At 58.1% G+C, this 12060-nt stretch overlaps 1 protein-coding gene across 1 annotated transcript; it reads left to right on the top strand.

Annotated features, from left to right (window-relative positions):
- Positions 1 to 583: 583 nt before the first annotated feature.
- On the top strand, positions 584 to 5441 carry LOC112954073 (zinc finger and SCAN domain-containing protein 22-like). The gene is made up of 5 exons (XM_026047220.1): positions 584 to 707; positions 948 to 1294; positions 2244 to 2436; positions 3445 to 3758; positions 4848 to 5441. The coding sequence occupies exons 1-5, from the start codon at positions 584 to 586 to the stop codon at positions 5382 to 5384; spliced, it is 1515 nt and encodes a 504-aa protein (XP_025903005.1). The 3' UTR covers positions 5385 to 5441.
- Positions 5442 to 12060: the final 6619 nt, after the last annotated feature.

Raw genomic sequence — 12060 nt, 5'->3', positions numbered from 1 at the left:
GGTGCCCGTTCCTTGGGGGTCTGCAGAGCTGGGCCTAAGGGCAGCTTTGCAAGCGGGGAGCCGCTGGGCACGTTCACCGGCCCTGCTCCGTCCTCGCAGCGTCGCCTCTCCTGGCACAGCCGGCGCGGGAGCCTGGGGCATGGAGCGGCTCGGAGCACCCACGGAGCGGCTCGGAGCACCCACGGAGCGGCTCGGAGCACCCACGGAGCTGCCAGCAGCACCCATGGAGCTGCGGCGCCTGCAGTTCCAGCACCCTGACCTGGTTGCAAAGGAGTCACCAGCGCCTTCGGCACCCGGTTTGCAGCAAGAGCTGCCAGGAGCACCCGTGGAGCTGCCAGCAGCACCCATGGAGCTGCAGCCCCGGCGGTGCCAGCACCCTGACCAGGACCCTGACCTGGGTGCAAAGGAGCCACCAGCGCCTTTGGGACCCCGTTTGCAGCAAGAGCTGCCAGGAGCACCCATGGAGCTGCAAGCAGCACCCATGGAGCTGCACTCTCAGCAGTGGCAGCACCCTGACCTGGGTGCAAAGGAGCCACCAGCGCCTTTGGGACCCCGTTTGCAGCAAGACCTGCAAGGAGCACCCATGGAGCGGCAAGGAGCACCCATGGAGCGGCAAGGAGGAACTGCGGAGCTGCAAGAAGCACCTATGGAGTGGCACGGAGCACCCGTGGAGCTGCAGCCGCGGCGGCGCCAGCACCCTGACCTGGGTGCAAAGGAGCCACCAGTGCCTTCGGGACCCCGTTTGCAGCAAGAGCTGCCAGGAGCACCCACGGAGCTGCCAGGAGCACCCATGGAGCTGCCAGGAGCACCCACAGAGCTGCACTCCCAGCGGTGCCAGCAGCCTGACCTGGGTGCAAAGGAGTCCCTGGCACCTTCGGGACCCCGTTTGCAGCAAGAGCTGCCAGGAGCACCCACGGAGCTGCCAGGAGCACCCGTGGAGCTGCCAGGAGCACCCGTGGAGCCCCCGGGGAGCGGCGCCCGCCGCCCCGAGCTGCCGGCGGGCACGGAGCTGCGGCGCCTGCGCTTCCGGCAGTTCCGCTACCAGGAGGCGGCGGGGCCGCGCGCCGCGTGCCGGCGCCTGCGCGAGCTGTCGCGCCGCTGGCTGCAGCCCGAGGCGCGCACCAAGGAGCAGATCGTGGAGCTGCTCGTGCTCGAGCAGTTCCTCAGCATCCTCCCCGAGGACATCCAGAGCTGGGTGTGGGTGCGGCACCCGGCGTCGTGCGCCCAGGCCGTGGCCCTGGCCGAGAGCTTCGAGCCGGGGCGGCGAGAGGCCGGCGGCGCCTGGGAGCAGCAGGTGAGGAGGGCGCCGGGCAGCCCCTTGGCGTGGTCCTGTCCTCAGCACGTGGCCTCCTGCGTGGTCCTGTCCTCTCCATGAGGATGCAGGGACCTCCTGCATGGTCCCATCCTCTCCATGTGGCCGCCTGCATGGTCCTGTCCTCACCCTGTGGGTGCAGGGACCCTCCTACATGGTCCTGTCCTCACCCTGTGGGTGCAGGGACCCTCCTGCATGGTCCCGTCCCCACCGTGTGGATGCAGGGACCTCCTGCATGGTCCTGTCCTCAGCACGTGGCCTCCTGCATGGTCCTGTCCTCTCCATGTGGCCGCCTGCATGATCCTGTCCTCCCCATGAGGATGCTGGGACCTCCTACATGGTCCTGTCCTCACCATGAGGATGCAGGGACCTTCTGCATGGTCCTGGCCTCACCATGAGGATGCAGGGACTTTCTGCATGGTCCTGGCCTCACCATGTGGCCTCCTGCGTGGTACCGTCCTCACCATGAGGATGCAGGGACCCTCCTGCATGGTCCCATCCTCACCATGAGGATGCAGGGACCTTCTGCATGGTCCTGTCCTCACTGTGTGGCCTCCTGCATGGTCCTGTCCTCACTGTGTGGCCTCCTGCATGGTCCTGTCCTCACCATGTGGCCCTTGTGCATGGTCCCATCCTCTCCATGTGGATGCAGGGACCTTCTGCATCTGCTCTCCTTCCAAATTGGTCACAGAACCAGCTCCTGGTGCCACTTGTCACCTTTGGAGCTGGTTTCCAGCAAACATCCCACAAAATCTCCCCAGAGCTTCATGCTCGAGGGGTTGTTGGTCCCAAATGGCCCCAAGAACCCAAGAGCAGGGCACGAGGAGCAGGAGGGCTCTGTGGTCCATGGGCATGGAGCCCATTTGTGACGCTCCCCCATCACGGCTCCTCTCCATGGCTCTTGGGTGCCCCTTGTGCCTTCGTCCTACAGGTCACTGTGCGCGTGAAGGTGGAGGAGGTGGCCCCAGAGGATACGGAGAGCCCCGAAAACCCGTGGGGGCCCCAGAGCCCCGTGTTGGAACCACAGCTCATCTCCGACGACGATTCCCAGGAGGAATTGGCCCAGAGCAAGCTCAAGTTTCCCCCCGATCCGGAGGATGAGGTGCAGATCCTGCAAGAAACGGGTAAGAATCCGAAGGAAAACATGCTTTTTTGGGGAGGGGAATGGTAGGGGAGCTCCTGGCAGGTGAGAACTCTCAGCATAAAGCTTGTCGAGGAGATATGTCCCCTGGGATTGCTCCGGGATGGAGGTGGTGTCCCGTGTGACGTCTTTGCTCCCGATGGTTTCTCTTCCTTCCCCTGGTATCTCCCATCTCCTCTGGGCGGGTTTGTTTGCCCTTGGTGGTCAATGCATCCAAGTGAAGAAGAGGGCCAAAAAAGAAGGTCCCAGCATTGTGACAACTCACGGGGTGTTGAGGAAAGCGGGACCCCTAAGAGGAGCTAGGTAGGAATTCCCTGAGACTCGGAGCTTGTTCTTGGGCCGCCATGCCAGACCTTTGAGTCCTCCTGTGTAGCAAAGATGGTCTTGGCTGCTGCTTGTCCTCAAAAGCCAAGCTGAAGCAAGAAGATGAACCATGAAAGGATTTTGAGGTGGCTTTGTAGGATCTCACTAAGATCTCAGTCTCTTTAGATGAAAGAAGGTGAGGAAAGAAGTCTTGGAGCAAAGATCACAAGCTCTCTCAAGAGCTTTGAGATCTTAGGTGACTCTCGGGTGCCCCTTGTGCCTTCATCCTTCTCTGAGGATGAAGAGGATCTTTGAGAGAGCTCATTGTCCCCATCCGCTTTCCCAAGACCACCTCGGTGGCCCTCCTTGCCTTCATGGCCAGCCATGGCCTCTCTTTACCAAGCTTCTCTGTCAAGGTTGTCTCGTCTTTGTCATTCCTTGGGGAATTCCTTGGGAAAGGGACCGTCTCGGGGGTTGGGACGTTGCTTCTTCCTGCCCTTCAGGTAGAGAAGACTGCAGTGCTACAGAGTTGAGGACATGGTGCCTTCAAGGAAATGGGACTTTCAAGGTCACATTGTATCTACGGGTGGGTTCATGTGGGGTGGGAACGGAGTTCGGTCAAGTCCTGTTAATGGCACCACTGGCTTCTCCAGCAGAAAGCAACTTGCACAACGTCTCCACCCAACAGGTCCCGGGACGGGGAGCAGAGGAGAAGCCCAGTCCCTTCGGCAAAGGCCAGAGATGTCTCATCAAGCCCTCCAGGGTGGCTGTGATGGCCTCGTGCTCCAGAGCCCCATGCAGGAGGAGATGTACAGGAGGCAGAAAGGGATCCCCCAGGACCCCTCGGCCTTCCCACCAGCCCCCGGCCATGGGCTGCTGGGCGCCGTGAGGGCCGTCAAGAGCCAGGAGAGCGTCGTCGGCCAGCGCGTGGAGAAGCCGCATCGCTGCCGTGACTGCGGAGAGCACTTCTGGATGAAGCGCGAGCTGGCGGCGCACGGCAAGGTGAGACCGGCCGCAGGAGGTTGAAGGAGGCCAAGTGCCGGCTCTTGGACTCCTGGGTCTTGTGCTTGGGTCTTGTTCTGTCACGATGAGCCCATGCTTGGGCAGAGGGGCTGGAGAGCCACGTGAGAGGAAAGGGTCTAGGGGTGCTGGTCAAGGGCCCGTGAACGTGAGCCCAGGTGGCCAAGACCAAGGCCACCAACCATGGCCAAGGCCACCCAGGTGGCCAAGAAGGCCAAGACCATCCTGGCTTGTGTCAGGAATGGTGTGGTCAGCAGGACCAGGGAAGTGGTCGTTTCCTGTGCCTTGGACACTGCATTCAAGTTCTGGGCCTCTTGCTCCCAGAAGGGCATTGAGGTGCTGGAGCGGGTCCAAAGGAGGGCAATGAAGCTGGTGAAGGGGCTGGAGCATAGATCTTATGGGGAGCAACGGAGAGAGCTGGGGTTATTTAATGTGGTGGAGAAGAGGGGGCTCAGGGGAGACCTTATTGCCCTCTACAACTACCTGAAAGGAGGTTGTGGTGAGGCAACATCAGCCACGTCTTCAGAATAACTACTGACAATGGTAGTTATTCTGCTCTTGTAGAACAGTGACAAGAGGAAATGGCCTCAAGCTGCGCCCGGGGAGGTTCAGGTGAGGTTTTAGGGAACAATTTCTATGTGGAAAGAGTGGTGAAGCCCTGGGACAGGCTGCCCATGGATGCCATCAACCCTGGCAGTAGATTGATGAGGTGCTTAGGAACGTGGTTGAGCAGGATGGTGTCGAGGGGCTTCTGATGAGACTCATCAGAAGTCTCGTTGATGAGTCTCATTGATGATCATTGGTGAGTCTCATTGATAATCATTGGTGAGTCTCATTGATGATTCTCATTGATGATCATTGGTGACTCACTGATGGCTCACATTGATGATAATTGATGACTCTAATTGATGATCGTTGATGAGTCTCATTGATGACTCATTGATGATCATTGGTGAGTCTCACTGATGACTCTCATTGATGATCATTGATGACTCTCATTGATGATCATTGATGACCCCAAAGGTGTTTTCCAACCATAATGATGCTGTGATTCTTTGGTTCCCTGACGAGGTGCACGAGAAGGAGCGACCCTACGTGTGCGCCGAGTGCGGGAAGAGCTTCAACCGCCTCACGCACCTCAAGACCCACCAGCGCACGCACACGGGCGTCAAGCCCTACGCGTGCGGCGCGTGCGGCAAGAGCTTCGGGCACCTCTCGACACTCACCACCCACCAGCGGCTGCACACGGGCGAGCGGCCCTACGCGTGCGGCGCCTGTGCCAAGACCTTCACCAACCCCTCGGACCTCAACAAGCACCAGCGCTCGCACACGGGCGAGCGGCCGTACGCGTGCGCCGCGTGCGGCAAGCGCTTCAGCCAGCAGTCCAACCTCACCATGCACCGACGCTCGCACACGCAGGAGCGGCCCTACCCGTGCGGCGCGTGCGGCAAGAGCTTCAAGTACCTGGCGGACCTCACGGTGCACGAGCGCTCGCACACGGGCGAACGGCCCTTCCCCTGCGCGCAGTGCGGCAAGAGCTTCAGCAACAAGTCCTCGCTCGCCCGCCACGCGCGCATCCACGCCCGGGCGGCCGCCAGGGATAAGTAGAGCGACCAGGATGAGGAAGGGGCTGGAGCATCTCTCGCATGAGGTGACATTGAGTGAGTTGGGCCTTGGAGAAGAGAAGGCTGAGGTTAATGAGAAGGCTATCTCATCAACATGGAGAAGTTCATGAAGGGGAATGTAGGGAGGAAGGGGCCAAGGTCTTCTCAGTGGTGGCCAGGGACAGGACAGGGGGCAGTGGGTGGAAGTTGGAACCCAAGCAGCTCCATCTCCAGGTGAGGAGGAACTTGTGCACTGGGAGGGTGCCCGAGCCCTGGACCAGGCTGCCCAGGGAGGCTGTGGAGTCTCCTTCTCTGGAGGTCTCCAAACCCACCTGGACGCCACCCTGTGCCCCGTGCTCTGGGTGTCCCTGGTGGAGCAGGAAGGTTGGACTCAATGATCTCTAGAGGTCCCTTCAGCCTTGAACATCCTGTGATTCTGTGACGCCTATCTGTGATGGCCACGAGGAAGAGGAGGGCGAACACCCTTCGTCTCCATGGGCTTCTTTGGTGGAGAAGCGGAGGATGACAATGGGCTCTTCGCCAGGACACGGAGATGGGTGTCCCATCCCTCCCATTTGTTCCCACTTTTCTCTATGTGAAACTGTCTCTTCCAAGCTTTGGTTTTCTCCTGGGATATTCTCTCCATGGGATGTCTCCGAGCTCGGCCATTGCAGGAGCTGGGAGCCCAAAGGAGGTTGGGATGAAGATGACCTGCAGAGCGACATCCACCCCATGCTCCACCACATGTATCCCCAAAGGATATATGCTTGGATATATGGATATATGGTTGGATATAAAGGATATATGGTTGGTCCAGGACCTCCAAGGACATGTTTCTCAACTGTTTTCTCAACCATCCCCATTGTGCAAGTGGCCTCCACGCTTGAGCTAACGGATTCCCACCACCTTCGTCTCCATCGTGCTCCATTGCTGGGTCCAAGACCTCCTGCATGGACATGACTCATTTCCCTCCTTGGGCGACCCGTCCCACCAAGCTCTCCATCTCCATTTACAACATACTTTTCCATAGTTATTCGCCATTCCCTGGGCTCTCCTCGCCCACCATCATTGTCTCTCCACACGAGACCCTCTCTGGTGCCTCCGTCCGCCCCGTCCCGCTGCAGCGAGCGCCTCCTGCTCCGTCCTGCCCGTAGTGACCTCCGTGCATGCAGGGCCTCCACTTCTGAGGACTGACCTACCTCATCAGCTGCTTCTCTGAATTTCCAGGACTAATTGAACGCCTGATCACTTGAATAATGCTTTTTTTCCCCTTTTTTAAGCTTTTATTGCTTTATATTCCTGCTGCTGCAGACCCTGTTTGTGCAGAACCTCCTCCCCGCTGCCCTCCGTGCGTCCCTGTCGCTGCCACGTGTTTGTTTTGCTCCTTGTTCCCATCGCTGCAATGACGTTTTTAGCGATCTCCGGTCACCTCCTTGTGTTTTCCTGGGTTAGGGGAGAGCACCGACAAGGGGGGAGAGCAAACTGGGGGGAAAACGCCTCACGGTGGGAGTGGGATCCAGCAGAAACGGGGCGCGGGGTTGCATTTGTGGTGGCTGCAACGCATTGCTGCAGCTGCAACGCGGCGCGATGCTCGCCCTGCAGCTTCACCGCAGCCTCCTGTTTCTGCTTCAGGGTCATTTCGCTGGTGCAAACTGCAGCGTGGCCCATGCAGAACGGCCTCCGGGTTGGCGCTGTTGCTTTTGCGAAGCGATATTGCAGCGGGGATGATTGCTGCAGAAATATTGCAGAAATGGTGCGTTTTCCGTGCACTGTCACACGGGCGATGCAGCATCCTGCACCGTGGTATTTGGGGAGCAGCAGGGAGCTTGCAGCGTGGAATGCTGCATGCAATGCAGGGTTGCGCTTTCTGCAGGGCTGCAGCGTGAGGCTGTGCAGCTCAGGGCCACCCATGAGGAAAGGGGAAATTTCGGTTTTGTTTCTGTTTGCTATTTTGGGGTTTACGTTGTATTTTGTGGTGGCTGTGGGCAGCAGAGCAGCGTTTGTGTCTGAGCGGCAAAATAGATTCTGTGCTCAACGGGGAGGAAGAAAAATCACCTTAAATTTAAAATTCCTTAAAGTTTGAGTCCTTAATTTCAAAATTTGATTTGAAATTCTCCCCAGATCAAAAGGGCAATAATTCATTCCCGAACAAACCCTTTTTTGGCTTATAATTCATCTGCCTTCAAACAAACAAACAATCAAACACAATTCGGTTGCAACCAAAACCCAGAGGTGGAAAACAGCCTATACTTCGACATGAGTTTTTCTTCATTAAAAGTAGATTTTATTGCAGATTTTCCCACTGTGCCGGGCACAGACGGTAGGTTCCTGTGGTGGTAGAAACAAGGAAATGAAATTCCGAAATTCCTGGGTGAAAACGCAAGTTTAGCGATGGGAGGGGAAGATGTGCTCAAAATCACCCATTTGGCTTTGGCAAAACCATCAAATTTGGGCTGGGCTCAACCATTTCACCCCTTAGCGAGGGGGTAGAAACAGATCCTGAGAGGCTAAACCAGGATTAAATCCTCTCAGAATTGTTTTTTTTCCCCCATTCTGGATTCCGTCATTGGAGGAAAGAGCCAGGGAGATGCAGAGAACGCTTGGTTTTGGCACAGGGGATGGCCACTAGGGTCAACAAAGGTTGGCCAACGCTCTTTATGGAGACTTGTGAAGAGGGACAAGTGACATGGGCAAGAGAGAAAGAGAGAAAGAGAGAAAGAGAGAAAGAGAGAAAGAGAGAGAAAAAGGAGGGAAGGAAGGGAGGGAGAAAGGGGATTTCTACACTCGTCTCAGGTTTTCATCCTTTTATGCAAAATGTCTGAAGGGGAAAATCCAAACCAGAGGATATGGGGTTTGCTCCTGGATGGAGGCGAGGACGAGGAGGAACGTGGAGCAGGAGCTGGGTGCAGGGAAATGCTTCTCCAAGGGGGACACTCAGGAGGGACGTTGCTGGGTGTGTCAGCCTGGCGGGGAACCGCGGACAGGGTCTTCCATGGGGGTCTTCCATGGGATGTTCCATAGAGTCCTCCATGGGGTCCTCCATGAGGTCCTCCATGGGGTCCTCCATAGGGTCCTCCATGGATGGTGCCATGTGCTCCTGAGAAGAGCTTGCCAGGCCTTAGCGACGCTGGCCCCTCCGTGGCGCGATGTTGACGTACGTTGTTGATGCATCTTGTGGTGGGCAAGCTGGCTGTGAACACAACGGGGAGAATGTCGCTCTGCCACCCCATCCTGAGAGCACGGAGGAGGGCAGGGAGTCGAGGAGGAGCAGGAAGCCTCCGAGCGCTTTGCTGGTGCATGGACCCACACGCGCAGAAGGTTCGCTGAGACCTTCCCCAAAGCACGTGTGTCCAGAGGTCCACCAATGAGCATCGCTCCATGACGGAGGGTGTCCCTGAAAGACTGGGTGCTGCTTGGGCAAGGGAAGTAGTTCCAAGACCTGCACTGTAAGGTAGGACCCCATCCCCTGTCCCTCCCATCCAATGTGTCTCCTTCCCAACCTCCCAACAGGGATCCAATGTCCCTCCCATCCAATGTGTCTCCTTCCCAACCTCCCAACAGGGATCCAATGTCCCTCCCATCCAATGTGTCTCCTTCCCAACCTCCCTCTCTTGGCTGGTGCCACCAAAACCCAAGACTCACCTTTGAAACTCTGGCAACGCTGACGGAGGCATCTGGGGAGAGGAAAGAAACATCCTCACCTTCCTCATACCGTGAAGCCCAGCACCTGGACGTGGCCTTAGGAGTGCCCCATATGAGCGAGTCCTCCAGAAGGACCCACGTGGTGGCCCCCTGGCCAAGCCCCCTGCCCTTTCCACCACGCTCCTGCTTCCCAAAGGCTCTTTCCCCTCAACCACGGGGTCTCCACCAGGGTCTCGGGCTCCTTACATTGAACTTCATCCTCTGGGCTGCCCCGCTGCTTGCCCTGGGCCCTGTGAGGGAGGAAGAAGCAACGATACTGGACATGGTCCGGTGCCTTGGCCACCACCCCCAGGCCCTGGAGAGAACATCTCCCACTTGGACACCGGGGCTCAAAGGTGGAGAAGGTCCTAAAACACAGGGCAGAGAGCTGCAGGGTGGATTAGCGGGTAGGAGCCATCTTGCAGGCTTCTCCTTGGGAGGACTTCGTTAAGCTGTAGGGCGTGAGGACCAGAACTGCTCTAGGAAAACCCTATTCCCCACCTTCTAAGTCTGGAAGGAGAAGCGAGAGGAGGAGGAAAGTGTTTGGCCTTGCCGGAGACCTCCCTCCCAGAAGGACTGTATGAGTTCTTTGGCTCTTGGCTTCCCCATGCCCTAATGGAGGGGCTCACCACCCCTTGGGCTCCTACCTCTTGGTCCACCAGCCAGGAACGCCTGAAAAAGAGGAGAGGAGCGAATCTGAAGGAGCAAGCACGTTTCCTCCCTTTGTGCCAAGCAGCTCTCACAGAGGCCCGGCCACCCTCTCAGCTCCTGGAGAGCTGAGGCTGGAGGCCCAGGTCCACCTTGCCGAGGACATCCAGCCTCCCCCTGCCCACCCTTCACCCCAGTCCCCTCCAACAGACCTGTCCTCACGAGCAGAGCTCCCAGTGCAGCCAGGAGCAGGACACAAGGAACGGAAACACCCAGGATGAGGAGGAAATTGGGGCCTGGTGGCGACGCGGGAGCTGCAAGTGGAGGGTGACATTGAACAAGCCTTTATTGCCCCGGTTGCGCTTCATCTTCTCCTATCCCCATTTCCTCTTATTGCTCTTTAGCGGAAGCGTTTGGAGTCCAGGAAAGGGCTGGACTCCTCCTGGGTTCTCACAGGTGGGTTCCAGGGGTTCCCCGTGCTCATGGGGAGCTGGGCAATGGTTTTTGGGGGGGGAAGAGGAGAAAAGGGGGAGCAGGGAGGAGGGGTGAAGTGATCACAGAGTCACGGAATGCCTAGGGTTGGACGGGACCTCGGAGGTCACCTAGTGCAACCCCAATGATGCAGAAGAGGGAAGCAGGGACCCAAGTGAAGCTGCTCCCCAGCCTAACGTCACCCCACAAACGAAGCCCTGTGGGAGGGAGAAGTTGGGGGTCCCTAAGCAGAGCAAAGCTGCAGCTCGCGGGTCATGGCCCCTTTTACCTGGCGGGTTTGTCTTCTTGCTGGGTCCTGCAGCGCTGCCAGGGCTCTCGGGCTGCTCCCCTGAGCAAAGGACCCAGGGCTGAGGAACGGGAGACGGGGCAGGGGGAGCCCAGGCACTTCCCAGGTCTTCTCCTTACCTTGGATGTGCAGCCTTTGTGCATGGCTGTGCTGGGACCGCAGCACCTGGTTCGTGCCGTTCCGGACCTCGTATCGACAGGAGTAGTTGCCGGCGCTGGCCGTGGACACGCTCTCCTGGTGGCTGTAGATGCGCTTTTTGTCCGTGGCCTTCATGGCGCTCAGCTCCTTCCCGTCGTGGCAGAAGATGACACGGGTCATGGGGCTACTGGTGAGCATCATGCAGTTGAGGTGCACGGTTTCACCCAGCCGGGCTGCTGTGGGGGTCAGGAAGAGGCTGGGGGCTGGAAGATGGCCTGGGGATGGAGAAGAGCGGGTGGAAAAGGGGCCTCAGATATTCCTCTCCTCAGATATTCCTCAGATATTCGCCCCTGTGGCAGAGCATGGGTGCTGGCGTTGGGGTGTCCGTCGCTGTTGAAGCGAGGACAACAAGGCAGCAAGGCTCATGGATGAGGAATTTCTCCTCTCCATCTCTCCATCTTCCATGGAGAGATCTCCCTGTCCCGCGCTGCTCCGAATGGGAGGTGGAAGGTCTTGATGAGCAGAGGGCTTTGGAGATAGGGGTTGAGGAACGGGGCCAACACGAATGGGGCTCAGAGACAGGGGCAGAGTCTGGTGCAGGACACGGTTCAAAGGAGACCCCTTTGACCAACACATTGACTTGCTGCAAAGAGACCTAAGCAGAGAGAGGCCCCACAAAGCGCAGGTTTGGTGGGAAAGCCTTTAGCTGCGACCTAAGGAGGGGAAGAGCAAGCTGGGCGCCATGGGGACAGACTGACCTGGAGCTCCACAGCTCTCCTGGCTGACGGCTTGCCAAGCTGAGGAAAGCAAAGAAGAAGGAGTTGAGTGCTGCGCTGGACCTTTCGTGGTGCGTTCTACCCTGCTGGTAGCCGTGTTAGTCAGTAGCAGGTAGTCCAGGGCTGAAGGTGCTGGTGGAGACGCTTTCTTCGCCATGCACGCAGTGCAGGTGTCCATCACAGGCATGCTCCTCATCACTTAGAGCTTCGCTAACTCTTCTGAGCTGCTCCCCACCCCTCTTCAGCGCAAACGTCTGCAATCTTGGTCTTGAAGGTGGAGTGGAGACATCTCAACACCTTCTCCACGTGCCATGGCCACCCTGGAGCCCCTTCTCCGCCCAAAGTGTAAGAAAAAGTGAAGGTCTTTTCCAACCGTGATGGTTCTGGGATCCTATGGCTGGGCCAGCAACCCGACTACTTTAAGGCCACACAGAGCAAAGACCAAGACCAAGCAAGTGAAGCCGTGGCAGGAGGCTTCAAAATGCTTGGAGCTAATGAGTGGGGATCTCGCTGTCCTCCTGTCCTTCCAAGAGCTGTGGTGAACTCTATCAGAAGACCCCAGCTCGGCCCCACACTGATTCTGCAGCTACTGCCTCTCCAATGTGTCTGTGAGGGTTGCTGCACATCTAGAAGGGCAGGATGGTGCCGGTGATGGGATC

Source organism: Nothoprocta perdicaria, unplaced genomic scaffold (assembly GCF_003342845.1).
Source record: "Nothoprocta perdicaria isolate Ctin4 unplaced genomic scaffold, notPer1 scaffold_482, whole genome shotgun sequence".
Taxonomy (NCBI): domain Eukaryota; kingdom Metazoa; phylum Chordata; class Aves; order Tinamiformes; family Tinamidae; genus Nothoprocta; species Nothoprocta perdicaria.
Note: the sequence above shows the minus strand (reverse complement) of the source record. Positions and strands in the feature narration are given on the sequence as shown.

Bases quoted from the DNA above. Each gene is read 5' to 3' on its own strand.
- LOC112954073 (XM_026047220.1), top strand. From the start codon at position 584: ATGGAGCGGCAAGGAGCACCCATGGAGCGGCAAGGAGGAACTGCGGAG. The intron at 708-947 runs GTGCAAAGGAGC...TGGAGCTGCCAG, and splicing joins GCGCCAGCACCCTGACCTGG to GAGCACCCGTGGAGCCCCCG. The intron at 2,437-3,444 runs GTAAGAATCCGA...TCCACCCAACAG, and splicing joins GCAGATCCTGCAAGAAACGG to GTCCCGGGACGGGGAGCAGA.